This window comes from Bactrocera latifrons, unplaced genomic scaffold (genome assembly GCF_001853355.1).
Source record: "Bactrocera latifrons isolate USDA-ARS-PBARC rearing strain unplaced genomic scaffold, ASM185335v1 scaffold_235, whole genome shotgun sequence".
NCBI classification, from domain to species: domain Eukaryota; kingdom Metazoa; phylum Arthropoda; class Insecta; order Diptera; family Tephritidae; genus Bactrocera; species Bactrocera latifrons.
The window spans coordinates 304,719-318,052 of record NW_017535908.1 but is presented as its reverse complement, the minus strand read 5'-3'; the positions used below and the strand labels follow the sequence as shown (position 1 = coordinate 318,052).

Here is a 13,334-nt window from a genome sequence, read left to right as displayed (position 1 = left end):
TACATAGATGCACACACTAATTGTTAAGAGAATTCAAATTTTTGTTTATTCAATGTGAGGTACAATCGATACAATTAAATAGAGCACCATTCATAGCCTACACGACTTTTTCCCCTAAATAAAATCGTATGACGTGAATAGTACGTTCAAGCTTGAAGAGAATCTGGTTTATTGCTAAAGACCAATATCTTTCAATAACCCCCCAAGAAGAAGTCTAATAATATTAAATCACAACTTCTTGAAGACCATTCAATGTCATGAAATAAGCAAATCTCCAAACCTTTCTCGCAATAATTCGGTTGCTGTACGTGCTGTGCGGCACACAGGCAATGTTATCAAAATCAATTTCTTCCAATTGCGGTCATAAAAAGTTGGTTTAAATAGATAGAAAATTTTGACTTTGTACTGCGACTTATTGCCCTCTGAACACTGAGGTGATGTTATCCCTGTCCACGTAAACTCATCGATCTATATCGCTCTCCATTGACACTAACGGTTTTATCAGCTGAACACGCGCTGACCTAATTTTGTTGACTAGGCACTTATATAGCTCAAGCTTAGCTTAATAATGACTAACAATAAAATTAAGTACTCAGTGTGAAATAAAGCTCAAAGGAAGCACATAGTGCTGTAATTAAAAACTTATTGTTTTATTTTATGTTATATATTGGGTAGTCGAAAAATCGTGTCGTATTTGTAGTCACATTTCATTACATTTTTTGTTATATTTATAATGAACTTCAATGAACAAAATATGTACTCCTTTGGTCGGCGCATAATGGATGATTGCTTTCCTATCCCACCAAACACTCAGCATAACCCTTCGTGGCGTCAATCCTGGCTTTGCGACCATTTGTTGAGCTTCATCACGTTTGGACCATAATCACATTATTGTCGCATTCGATCTACCTTTCGGCTTCTGTTAACACTCGATTTAGGAATGGTTCGATTTCATTTCGTTTAAGCAAAGAATCGCAGATTTTAATTTCATCCATTCAATTCTTCACAGACAATTCATGTGATTCCCAAATCAAACCGAAATTTCCAGAACGGAAGAGAGCGAACCATTGTTGTGCTACACGAACTGATACAGACAGCGTTTCGGTAAACTTCACAAAATAAATTGGTGGCTTGCGTGGCATTCTTCCCTTTTTTATACAAAGATTTCAAAATGTTGCGAATTTCTTCTTTATTTTGACTCATTATTGAACAGCTATACTTTTTTTTTCAACTTCCCAGTATTATATTAATATATAGATTTATTTGTCCACAAAAATAGAAAGTGCTAATGATATGGAACCTCTAGGCGAAGTACGTACATATAATATCCCGTAAAGATATTGCCGAGTGAACACTAGGCCTCAACAACTTTTAATCAAATAACGCCAACATAAAATACTAAGAAAGTATCTCACTCAGTTACATATGTATGTATATCTCAAACTGACGTGCATTAAATGGGTCAAATTTGAACTTAATTATCTCCACAACGAATTACTTGCTCGTTATTTCAATTATTGTTAAACTGAACTAGATTTCAAAGTATTTGCTGCCAAAGTGGGTCATTTATAAACAACACAAAGGAAAAACAGTGTTTTTCTGAAATCACTGCGTTTCTAAAGAAGAAAACGTTGAAATTTACGACATTCACCCGTGGCATTGCTTAAAACACAAAACACGAAGTTCAAATCAACATACCAACGCATACATGTATATATATATTTCTATAATTTCTCAACTATGAGCACACGTCGATGAGAAATTTAATACAAGAACACTGAAAATACATTTGCATGCATTAATTTATAGAAAATGTCTGAGTATTCACCGGCGTGTAATAACATAGTGGCACACATACGGCACCGGCAGACACACACACACACATACGCTATTTAATTATCACCCCCGCATAGACACCTGCAGCCGCTTGCTACACATGTGCATGTGTGTATGTTTCATTGAAGAAAACAATCTTTGCTGCGAGTAAAAGCAGGCGTGGTTGTGCTGATTTCAATGAACAACAAATCTTTGTTTCAGTGTGTTCCGCACAACAATAATTTCAAGGTGCCAACTGCTCAGTTGCAAGCAGCGTTCACCAAATGGAAACCATTTACATTGGCGCTCTCACATAAACATATATGTATAGTACATGCGTGTATACCTTTGGTGGTTAAGTGAGGGTGTAGAGAAACAGTGATCTCATAGAGCCAAAAGTAAATTTTGCAAAGCATATATTTGTGGGAAAGTGAATACGGAACGCTTTGTCTAATTATATATATATATATGTATATGAAAAAGGTGACTATATTTTATGTCATAGAGCTTTGTAGTAATATGTGATATGTATGTATTCATAATTTGAAATGTGTACGAGGATAAATATGTGGCATTAAGTTGTGACTAAGCACCTAACCGCCACAACACACTCATAACGCATATATATGCATCTTAATGGATACGGTTATAAACATCTTTTCAACGCCAACGCCTCAGTGAACGCATAATATGTATCTACCATGTGTGTAGGTGCGTGTGGCTGAAGATTTATGCCCAGCAAACCAAAACTGAAGATTTTCTGCTTTAGTTTCCAGAAACCTCTAGTTCTATCAGCTGTTGAAACACGGTTCTATGTAAAGATACATTCTCTGTGTTATTGCTTTTGTTATTCAGCTCAGCGGTCATCCAAGAATGAGTGAGAGGAGCGCTTAGCTACTTAAAAAGGTTCAAGCTGCTTTGAGATAAGACTTAGAAGTGTTTCTGATCAAGACTGAATCACTGTATATCTGCGAAATATTTCAATAATTTTAATGAAAGGAATGCATTTGAAGAGCACTGTCTCGATGTTAAATGTTCACTGAGTCAAATTAATGCTCACTTCCTTACGAGATACTTGTCGGAACTTCTGCTATTTGCGGATGCGTGCCTAATAAAAATATTATACGAGTTTTAATTTGCCTTCAAAGGACTGTTTAGCCTCATGAGGAACTTTTGCAGCAGAAATACGCTTGAAATTTTCCATTACTCTTCGAGAGATGGCCGCCATTTTACGTTGGCGGTAAACTTCATTCGACCTGTGAAACTCTGGTAGGACCATCAGCTTCGAAATTGTGGATTACAAGTCCCTCCCTGTACAAGCAAAATTATATGCTTACATTAGTGGTGGAAGAAAAAACGCGCGATTGTCACTCAGCGAATAATTTTAAAGCGTCCTTTTTGTAGCAAGAAGAAAGCACGAAAGCACAATGACACCAGCAGCAATGTAACACTCACACTTGCCACTCTGCCACTCACACACACACAGTGCTCTTGCAAACGCAACGAGAGTGCGACGACCGCTCAAGTGCCTGCGCGCACCGGCGTGTTCGCGCTGATTAAAAAGGATACCTTCGGATCTACATACTTCAAGCAAGCAAACCGCCACTCATATGAAGGCACACCCTCGTGGCAGCGCGAGTGCTTACACAAGTTAGCATGTGAATACTCATATTTTCTAAATATTATCACATGAGCTTAAGCCTCTCGAGCACGCGTTAGTATAAATATTTGTTAGTGGAAATATATAGTAAGTATATGCATCTTCATAAATACGGGTCCAACTGTGTGCCCACAAGAGAGTGTAAAGTCTGTGTCTGTGCGCGAATGTGTGTGGGTGTGTATGTGTGAATAGGAGCTTAATGTGGTGATATTTCTTAATTAAACGTTGCTTGTTTTTTGGTCGCTGCTTGATGTTTTATGAAGTTGCCTACACAGCACGAATTCGCCCACCTCCTCCCTCCGACACACTCATGAGCGCGTAGAGCTTTGCGGCCTTGTCATAAACAGAAGCGCAGGACCGCCCTAAAGTGTGCCTCTTGTGCTGCGGAAAAGCAGCAACTAAATGTATTTGCCGAACCGCAATGTTACCCAGACAGACCACGCAAATTACAAACACGTTCGTAATGCCGAATACAAATGCGCATTTGCAGAACCAATTGTGAGTACCCTGCAGCCGAAGCAACTAGTTGCCAACTACTTGACAACTGGTTACAACCACTAGGACGAATGATCAGGCAGCTGTCTCCTTTCCAAGCAAGAAACTTGTATCCTTTACTGGGGTGTTTTTTTAGGGCTTTATAGAGTTTTCATAGATGAAATGTAAAAAAAAATATGTGAAAATTCCGTACAGCCTTACTTAAAAAGCCGAATATCTCGAGAAGTATTAATGATAGCGATTTTGACCTCGTAATTTTGTAGCAAATAAAATTTCCCACAAGTTTGGCATGTACATTTTTTCTATAGCTCTTGTCATTTACGAGATATATACAAAAAAAAATCAGGTTTAGAGCCCCGTGCTACCTTGCCGGTGTAAGTTTCGACTTTGTCGCAATGGGCACTTTTGTAGAGTGTTTAATTCTGAAGAATACGTGTCTAAAGTCAAAGAGATGCCATAAGATGCCTCTGAACTATAGAAATTTAAAGATAAAAAATCACGATTGTCCTGTATTTTCAATGGAAAATTTTTACATGCCTTGGTCCAATCATTATTGTTAATAATAAGGGCTCAAATTTTCAGGGAATTTTTTTAGGGTATAATAATTCACGAAAAAAAAATCAAAAACACCCTTATCCTTTACATATGGACAATTGTCGAATTTTTATTAGAATGAAACCAATCACACGGAAGTTCGAAAAAATATAACGGGATGCACGATTAAACGACTGAATAGCAAGCTTTTTTGTCTAGTTGTATTTCAGAGACGAGTTTCTAGTCGTAAACTGGAACACTTTCTGACTAGTTTGATGTTTGACTGTAATGTCCCCTCATCTATCTGTACATGCTTGCCTGCCTGTGTGGGATTGGTGACCGCATAGGTAGCGCTGCCAGGCTTGCATTTGTGCTTGTGATTCACACCGCACCGCACCGTATGCGTAATAAATTAAAGATATGAATTGCTGCTGCGTACGGCGAATGTGCTAAATGGTATTACTTTCTAAGGGTTTGCGCACGGCAGGTGAATGATATTGCTCTAAATACGAGCAATTATTCATACAGGCAGTGCGAAGGTGAGCACATTGCTCCAGTTTCCACGCCCCGATCACAACAAAACAAAGCAGAAAATGGCATATAAGTAAACAAATTTTTAGTACTAGCATTTAGTTTTAGTAAATATATCAAAAGAAGTGAGAACTTCTATACAACTTTAGCTGATAAAGTCAAGCATAGGGACATTAAATTGTATAAAATTAATTTGAATTGATCTGTGACTTTGTGGTTAAATTACATTGTGTCGAAACAATGCTGCATATATCCATTTGAACTCCAGCAACACTCAATTATGAACCCAAAAGTTCAACTCTCTTAGCTTGTATTAAGTCTTATATAAATCGAAACCCTCATATATTTTCAGGTAAGTGTGGCAAATGTCCTTTTACTATTTGACATTTTCAATGTGTAAACATGTGGAGCTTAAGGAACTGACATGCACTTATAAGCATGTGTGTGTGCTCGATAGCGGCGACGCTATGTTTCCATTCATATTTCATTGCGCTGAAACCCCCTTGGTAGCGAACCTTTTTTATTATTCCCAGGCAATTGCTTCGACGCTATTTTAGCAGCGACACGACAGGTTGCATTAATATTGTGTCCTTTGCAGCTGGTCGCCGTCATCGTATACAACAGTTAAGAGTAATATATGAAAAGAAATTGGCAAGGAACATTCATACACACATATCCTCTATAGATACATGAGCTCACCTCACATGAGTGGAAAAAAGGATGTATTTTTTGCAAATATTCGCTTTTCTGTGGTATCGCCGAAGGTATTTCGGCATGCTGGAAAATAAATAAACGCCTACATAATTAAAGGTAGTAGTAAATGTCTCCTAAATATTTTCGTGCTACGAAGAAGGCAAGAAGTGGTATGTGTCAAATAGGTCAAAGTAGGGAACTAAGAAACCAAAAATCGCTCAGAGTCACATTATGACTCCTAGTCAACAGTAAGTGAATCAGATAATGCACTGTCGCCTACTGCATTGATTCTTATTGAGTCTTTCGCCAAATTTCCAACCAATATCGTTCCCCAATCTCCATATCCACCTAATTTAGCTCCGTGCGACTTTTGACTGTTAATTAAACTCAATCTACTGCTTCGAAGAGACCGTTTTGAGCCAATAGAAGACAGTAAACCGTTGACAAGGGGAACAAATTTTCAGGGATGACATAGATTTTGACGAACAAATTAAGAATTCTAAAATTAAGAACAAAGTCTTACTATATTTTGCTTATAGAATAATATTCACTGGCGACCACGTTCGACTACGTTGCAGCTTGAAATTCTCCGTTTGTAACATGAGTATGACAAAAGCGTGGTTGGGTCTTTATTTCAAACAGCACTTGTAAATTTACTGTTCATTAATTGAGCGCTTAGTCTCAGATGTGTATGAGCTGTAAGTATTGTGGCTGCATGCCACCGCTAGCAAGCTAATTGCAATTGCTGCAACACAATTGGTGGTTCGAACTTTTGCCTTGCAGCCAAGCGCACAAGAGGGACCACGTATGCCACAGCTAAGTATCAAGAAGCTATCGAGTACCATTCAGCAGATGTGGAATAGCACATGTGTACTTCTGACGCATGTAAGACATGTTATAGGAGTGTGAGTGCTATTGTTGGAATACGCCTGAGTTCGAGCGCTTGAAATTACATTTCGAATTATTTGTTGTGCTTATGTAAGCTTACTTTGCGGGATAACTTGGTTCTTCTGCTTGCAGAGGCGACCCCCCCACTCTTCAGCTTCTCCTCACTGACCAATAATGTTGTTCTTCACTTCTTCCACACTGTCGAGTCCATTCGATGTCCAGATCGAGCTCTGCGTAAATCTTAAGTGTGTGCGTGCTCGTCACGCTCGAGCGCATCCATACTCTGCGCTCCAACGACTCCATTTTCGTTGGACATCGCCCGCATACAGATCTGCCACTTAAGGAGCTTTCAAAGAATAGAGGGAAGGTGGAATACGCTCTCAGCCATGTCGCACGCACAACACTTGTGGTGCTTAAATTTATATGCTTGTATGTTTCGTCTGTGCTTATGTATGTATGTAATGCATATACAAGTTTTGTTGTTGCTGGTGTCGCATATGCTCCACTATCCCTTCGCTAATGGCTCCGCGCCACAGTCAATGCCAATCGTCGTGTTGCTGGTGTTCATGCCCGCGTTGGGACCAGGAATCCACAATGCTTCAATAATTCTTACGTTCGCTATTACCCTGACCACCTACAGTAAGTACTCCTCCCACGCCATGCTTTGTTGTGCAAAACCACTCGCATCGAATATGCGCTGTTGTCACCAGAAGCAATAAAACTTCAGCAGCGAAAAAATTCTGTAACGGCATTAGTCCATTACTGTTACATTTCCGTTAGAGCAGAATAACAAAGCTCGTCTTTTATATTATAACTATCGCGCTTCGCTTTATTCATACTATCCGCTCCGCTGCACATTAATACGAAACAATGTGTCGAAGTCGAAGTCGAAATAGAATCCGACGCCAACGCCAAAGTACGCTGTTCTGAGGTGAGGTGTACTAATGGAAGTGTAAAATATTTATGTATCCGTATGGTGCTCTAAGCCGCGTACCGAAATTCAGTGACTTAATTCATACAAATATCAGTTATAACGAGATATTGCAGTAGAAATGACATTTTCGAAAATTTCCCAAAGCCGTTATTAAAAATTAGCAATTCGTTTTGGTATGATGAAAAAGAATATTACCCATCAAATATTGCCAACCTTTCAAGCAAACGAGCCTATGGGGATTATTTAGCCAATCAAGGAAAGTCAGTAGAAACAAGAAAAAACGTTAACTTCAGTTGCACCGAAGCTAAATACCCTTCACAGGTGCATTTCCGTTAGTAATTATGTGTTCAGTTTGTATGGAAGCTATATGTTATAGTTAACCAATCTGAATAATTTCTTCCAATATTACATTCTTTTTATGAAAAATAACTCTTACCAAATTTCGTGAAGATATATCGTCAAATGAGGAAGTTTCTCATACAAGCATTTGCTTCCGATCATTCAGTTTGTATGGCAGCTATATGTTATAGTTAACCGATCTGAACAATTTTTTCAGAGATTACATTATTGTCTTAGAAAATTATCTATACCAAATTTCGCGAATATATCTTATTAAWTGCAAAAGTTTTCCATACCAGCACTAGATTCCGATCGTTCAGTTTGTATGGCAGCTATATGTTATAGCTAACCGATCTGAGCAATTTCTTCGGAAATTATATTGTTGCCATAGAAAATAACTTGTGCCAACTTTAGTGAAGATACATTGTCAAATGTGAAAGTTTTCCATAAAGGAACTTGATTCCGATCGTTCAGTTTATATGGCAACTATATGTTATAGTGGTCCGATATCGGCAGTTCCGACAAATGAGTAGCTTCTTGAAGAGAAAATTGTGTTTGCAAAGTTTCAAAACGATATCTTAAAAACTGAGGGACTAGTTCGTATATATACAGACAGACGGACAGACGGAGAGACAGACAGACGGACATGGCTAAATCGAATCAGCTCAACATACTGATCATTTATATATATACTTTATAGGCCACATTAACATCGCATATAAAGTTCTATTGACCGTATGGTGTGTGGAAGATTAAAACCCACCTGCAACAAACTGATTGGACCTTATCAGTTTGACTTTAGGCCTGGAAAATCAACAACTGACCAGATATTCATCAGGTGCCAAATCTTGAAAACGACTCGTGAAAAAGGATTGATACACACTACCTCTTCGTTAATTTCAAGTTGCTTTTGACAGCACGAAAAGGATGTGCCTTTATGCCGCTACGTCTGAATTTGGTATCTCCGCAAAACGAATACGGAGGAGTAAACTGACGTTGAGCATTACCAAAAGACCCGCACAAAACGAGGTTTCAGACAAGGCGAAACCCCATCGTGTGACTTTTTCAATCTACTCCAGGAGAAAACAATTTCGGCTGCAGATCTGAATAGAGAAGGTGCAATCTTGTATAAGAGGGAATAGCAGTTGCACCGATGATACTCAGATCATTGGCCTCAACAACCGCCACGTTAGTTCTGCTTTCTTCAGACTGGATAAGGAAGCAACACAAATGGGTCTGGCAGTGAACGAGGACAAGACGAAATATCTCCTGTCATCAAACAAAGAGTCATCAAATAAAGAGTCATCTCATTCGCTACTTGGCTCCCACTTCACTGTAGATAGTCAAAACTTCGAAGTCGTAGATAATATTGTCTATCTTGGAACCAATATTAAGACCAACACGAATTCCATCCTCGAAATCTAACGCAGAACAACAATTGCCAACAGGTACTACTTCGGACTGAGTATGCAATTCAGAAGTAAAGTCCTCTCTCCACGAACAAAGACTAAACTCTACAAGTCACTCATTATTTCCGTCCTGCTATATTGTGCAGATTCATGGAAGATGACAACATTCGATGAGTCGACGTTACAGAGATATATCGCATTCAATGGAAGGATGGACAGTTATATGAATTATACGAATCAAGAAACAACGGCGTGGCTGACCACATCATGTCGTGCGAATTGATGAAACCGCTCCAGGGAAGCAGAGAAAGAGGGAGGCCTCCACTCCGTTGGAAAGACCAGAAGGGATATGGCTAAACTTGGAATCTCCAATGGGAGCCAAACAGCGAAAGGGAAGAACGATTGGAGCGCTGTTGTAAACTCGGCTATAACCAGCTTGTCGAAAGGAGTCGATTTAGCCAAGTTCGTCCGTCCGCCTGTCTGTATATATGCGAACTAGCCTCCATTAATGAAGTAACGAAAATTTTGAACACTTACTTTTCTCACCAAGAATATTTTCATTTGTCGAATAGAAATCAAGCGCTTTTATGTAGCACTGTTTATTTGAGAAGAAATAATCATAACGAAAATTTTATATTGTTTAATGCCTAAGACAATGATGCAATCTCCGAAGAAGATGTTCAGATCGAGTCACTGTAGCAGGTAGCTGCCATACTAACTGACCGATCTCATCTCATGTAAAGAATATTTGTATTTGTGAAGGTTATTATAGCTTCGGTGTAACCGAAGTTAACGTTTTTTCGTGTTTTATTTGACTTTTGCGATACTGTTTATAACATAACAACCACTAATTCATCGGCAAGTTGAGCTAACTATAATCATAACAGTGGTCTCAGTAGAAATATGACTTCTCACCGCGCAGCTTCACAGCTTCTCCTTATAATGTCACCTACAACTACAACAAAAGCTTACTTCGTTGCGTTTGCAAAATATCTGTCTTTCTGTATATATGACATATTCCTTCTCATAAACTCCGGCACCGCTTGGATGTTTGGCTGGTGGTTTTGATAAAACGCAAATGTTTTTTATTACTTTTCGTGCGTCAATTTCATTATTTTATTAAAATGAATGTGACAAATGTCTCATTTCAGAAACGCCTCTCTCTATCTACTAGCCCCGCAACAGCCGACATTACAAACAACAACAACACTGTTTGCACATTCTCGCATTTTGTTTGCGCACCGTCGTCCTCTCGTCCTTTTGCTGGGACGCGTTGATGGCTGGCACAATGCGCGTCACTTGGCTACTTATTTATTTATGCGTTGCAGCTGTGCTGTGGTTTGCCAGCCTTGTGAGCTTGATTAACTGGCGTGTTTTGTAAGTTGAAGTTGACGTTTTCGTGTCTTTCCGCGCCGCACGCACTTGCTCTTTAGAAAACTAATTACATTTAATAGGCGCTGCTTGTCACAGCTTCGCCTTAGCCAGTGCGAGGCGTCTGTAAAGCGGAATCATACCATACTTCGCACCCCACCGAGATTCAGTTGAGTAAAGTTTCATATATAAATATCAAGAAATTGCGTCGTTGGACAGTCCAGCGTGGAAGCCTATGAAGTCTACGAAAGAAAAGGCAGAAGAGGTTCATGAAAATTATTGGGTTCATAAAACTTTCAAGTTATTTTTTGTGTCAGAATTATTTGAGTAAATGTTGGTTTCATAAACCGAGAAATTTCGGGTTTTTATACTCTTGCAACCCGTTTCTACAGAGTATATTAGTTTTGTTCACCTATCGGTTGTACTAATCACCTAAAACTAACTAACTTCAACTACGTCGACGACATAAGGCAATACGCCGACCAACAACCTTCCAACAAGCACTGCCATTCACAGTAGAGAGGAGTTTATTATGTTCCTTAACTTGGAGCATACGAGCCTCACTATGCAGATGTTCAATAGAAGACATCAAGAGGCATCCTGTCGTAGTCCGCAGTGCAGTATTCTGACAGGTCCGAATCTTCCTCGTCTGCGTACCACTGCATCCAGGCAAAGCAAAATGGGAGTTATGTTGTCTGCTTGAGCTCCTATTGATCGTGGAGATTTTCTGTTGGCCACTCGGGTGGAGCGGCGGCCAAATGCTCGAACTAGGTGCAGGTTGCACAGCCGTAGAAGTTGCAATAATGTGTTGGCAATAGGGAGCTACGTAACTTGACCGAGTTGGAGTTTGAACGGAGCCTTTGGCGCAAGCGCAGCAAAAAACTTCCACCGGGCTCGGGTTGGACTCAATGCCAGCACGAGTCAGGACCCTGCTGCAAGGCTTTGTTCCAGTGACGACAAACTTAAACGGGGTTAGATCACCGACGTAACAGCCCTTGGCCGGATAAAATCAGGGCCGATGCATAGAACCGGCTCTTGTTAAAATTGACTTTTTGTCGAATATACCGGTCTGTGTATGTGTTATTTTCAGTAGATATATACACTTGAACTTCCATAACTCGAACTCTTGAATTAGCAATAGAAGTCAAAAAAGTCTCTGTAGCTCGAAGTGTTTTTCGGATTGTGTGCATTCAAGTTAGGGAAGTTCAACTGTATATATAACTGCTTGAATTCTGGTCCTCTGGTTGAGGGCTTGCACCTTAAGGTATTTCCCTGGCTTTAATTTTTGCAGTTGCAGGAGTATCAAATGTTCAGCTGCCCCGAACTTAGGGAGGGTCTCCTTACGTCTTTCCATTTTTGTTTATATTCAAACATGCTTGAGTTTACACCAAATCATAAGTACGATATCTGTGGCACTATTATACTTTAATCTGTAGTAATACTGAAAGATCCAACATCTTGGATCAAAGCCAGTTCCATTGAAATATAAAAATTGTTATAAAAACCTGCCGTTGCTTTAAATATTGCGAAATTTTTCATTTTACTTACTTGTACTCCGGCGAAGGGCAGCCCTGAGCTACGCATAACAGCACAGCACCCTCATCTTGTGACACTTGTACATGGGAGGTATGTTCGACGACGCTCGGTGAAATAATGCCACGGTGAGCTAAAAATTTGTAATAATTTGGTGAAAATAATTAATAATATAGCACCGACCAAAAAAAACAAGAGACCAAGGTTCATTGAAACCAACTTATTTGGTAGTAATAGTGCGAAACTGAGAAAAATATACAAATAAATATCACAACAAAAAGGAACAAAATTGAGCGTAAAATAAAAATTCGTCTTCGAACTTAGCATCCGGAAGAAGCATGGCTTTCAACCTATTTACTTTCATGCTATATATAATGCATATTATGGATAGATTTGGAGATAAGTGGAGACCACATGCGTCCCTGATAAATCGGATACTTTTCAGATTCAATCGGTTGAGCTTGTTTCAAATGAATTTTCCATCAATGATTGTAGGTTTGCTCCTCATAACAAGCATGGTTATTGAGGTTATACAATTTGGCATGAACTCAACAAAATCACTAATTATTTACAAATTAAATAAATACCTGATGTCTTTCTACAAATGTAGTGTATGTGTGTGAGCATGAATTAATAACAAAGCCGAGCAAATATTTTCGTTTTTAATTTCAAATCGTGAGTGCTAAAAAATAATTTATGCGTTTGCGGTTTTGATTCATGAAAACTTTCAACGCCGATCAATAGAAATGCAACAAAGACAAAAAAGCACAAAAAAAAAATAGAGAACACAGCAATGCGATTTTATTTCCACTCGTTGAGTGTGCTCATGCGTTCAAATTATAAATTTATTCAATTAACATATTCGACGCACGAGTTTGCGGTCAAGCAGCTCAAAAAAGGAGCTAATTAGTGACGCTCAAATTAAACGAAAATTGTGCACACACACACATGTGAAATTCCCTGAGTTATTACTGAAATTATTAATTTGCATTTTCGGCTTTGAACTTTCAAATTAAAGCTTTTGTAAACCATAATTATTAGCATAAAAAATTGCCATTAATTATTGAAGCAGTTGAAATTAATTATTGAATTATTTTAATTGAAATTTGGATATAGATATAGAAATGATAGG

At 38.8% G+C, this 13,334-nt stretch overlaps 1 protein-coding gene across 8 annotated transcripts in view; it reads right to left on the bottom strand.

The window, feature by feature from the left end:
* The window catches only part of LOC108968971 (Down syndrome cell adhesion molecule-like protein Dscam2), a 109,526-nt gene that overhangs the window by 71,252 nt on the left and 24,940 nt on the right, over positions 1 to 13,334 (bottom strand). For all 8 annotated transcript variants that reach the window (XM_018933380.1, XM_018933382.1, XM_018933384.1 and 5 more), the window contains exon 5: positions 12,218 to 12,335. In XM_018933380.1, coding sequence (XP_018788925.1) covers positions 12,218 to 12,335 — 118 coding nt within the window. The remainder of the gene's footprint in view (positions 1 to 12,217; positions 12,336 to 13,334) is intronic.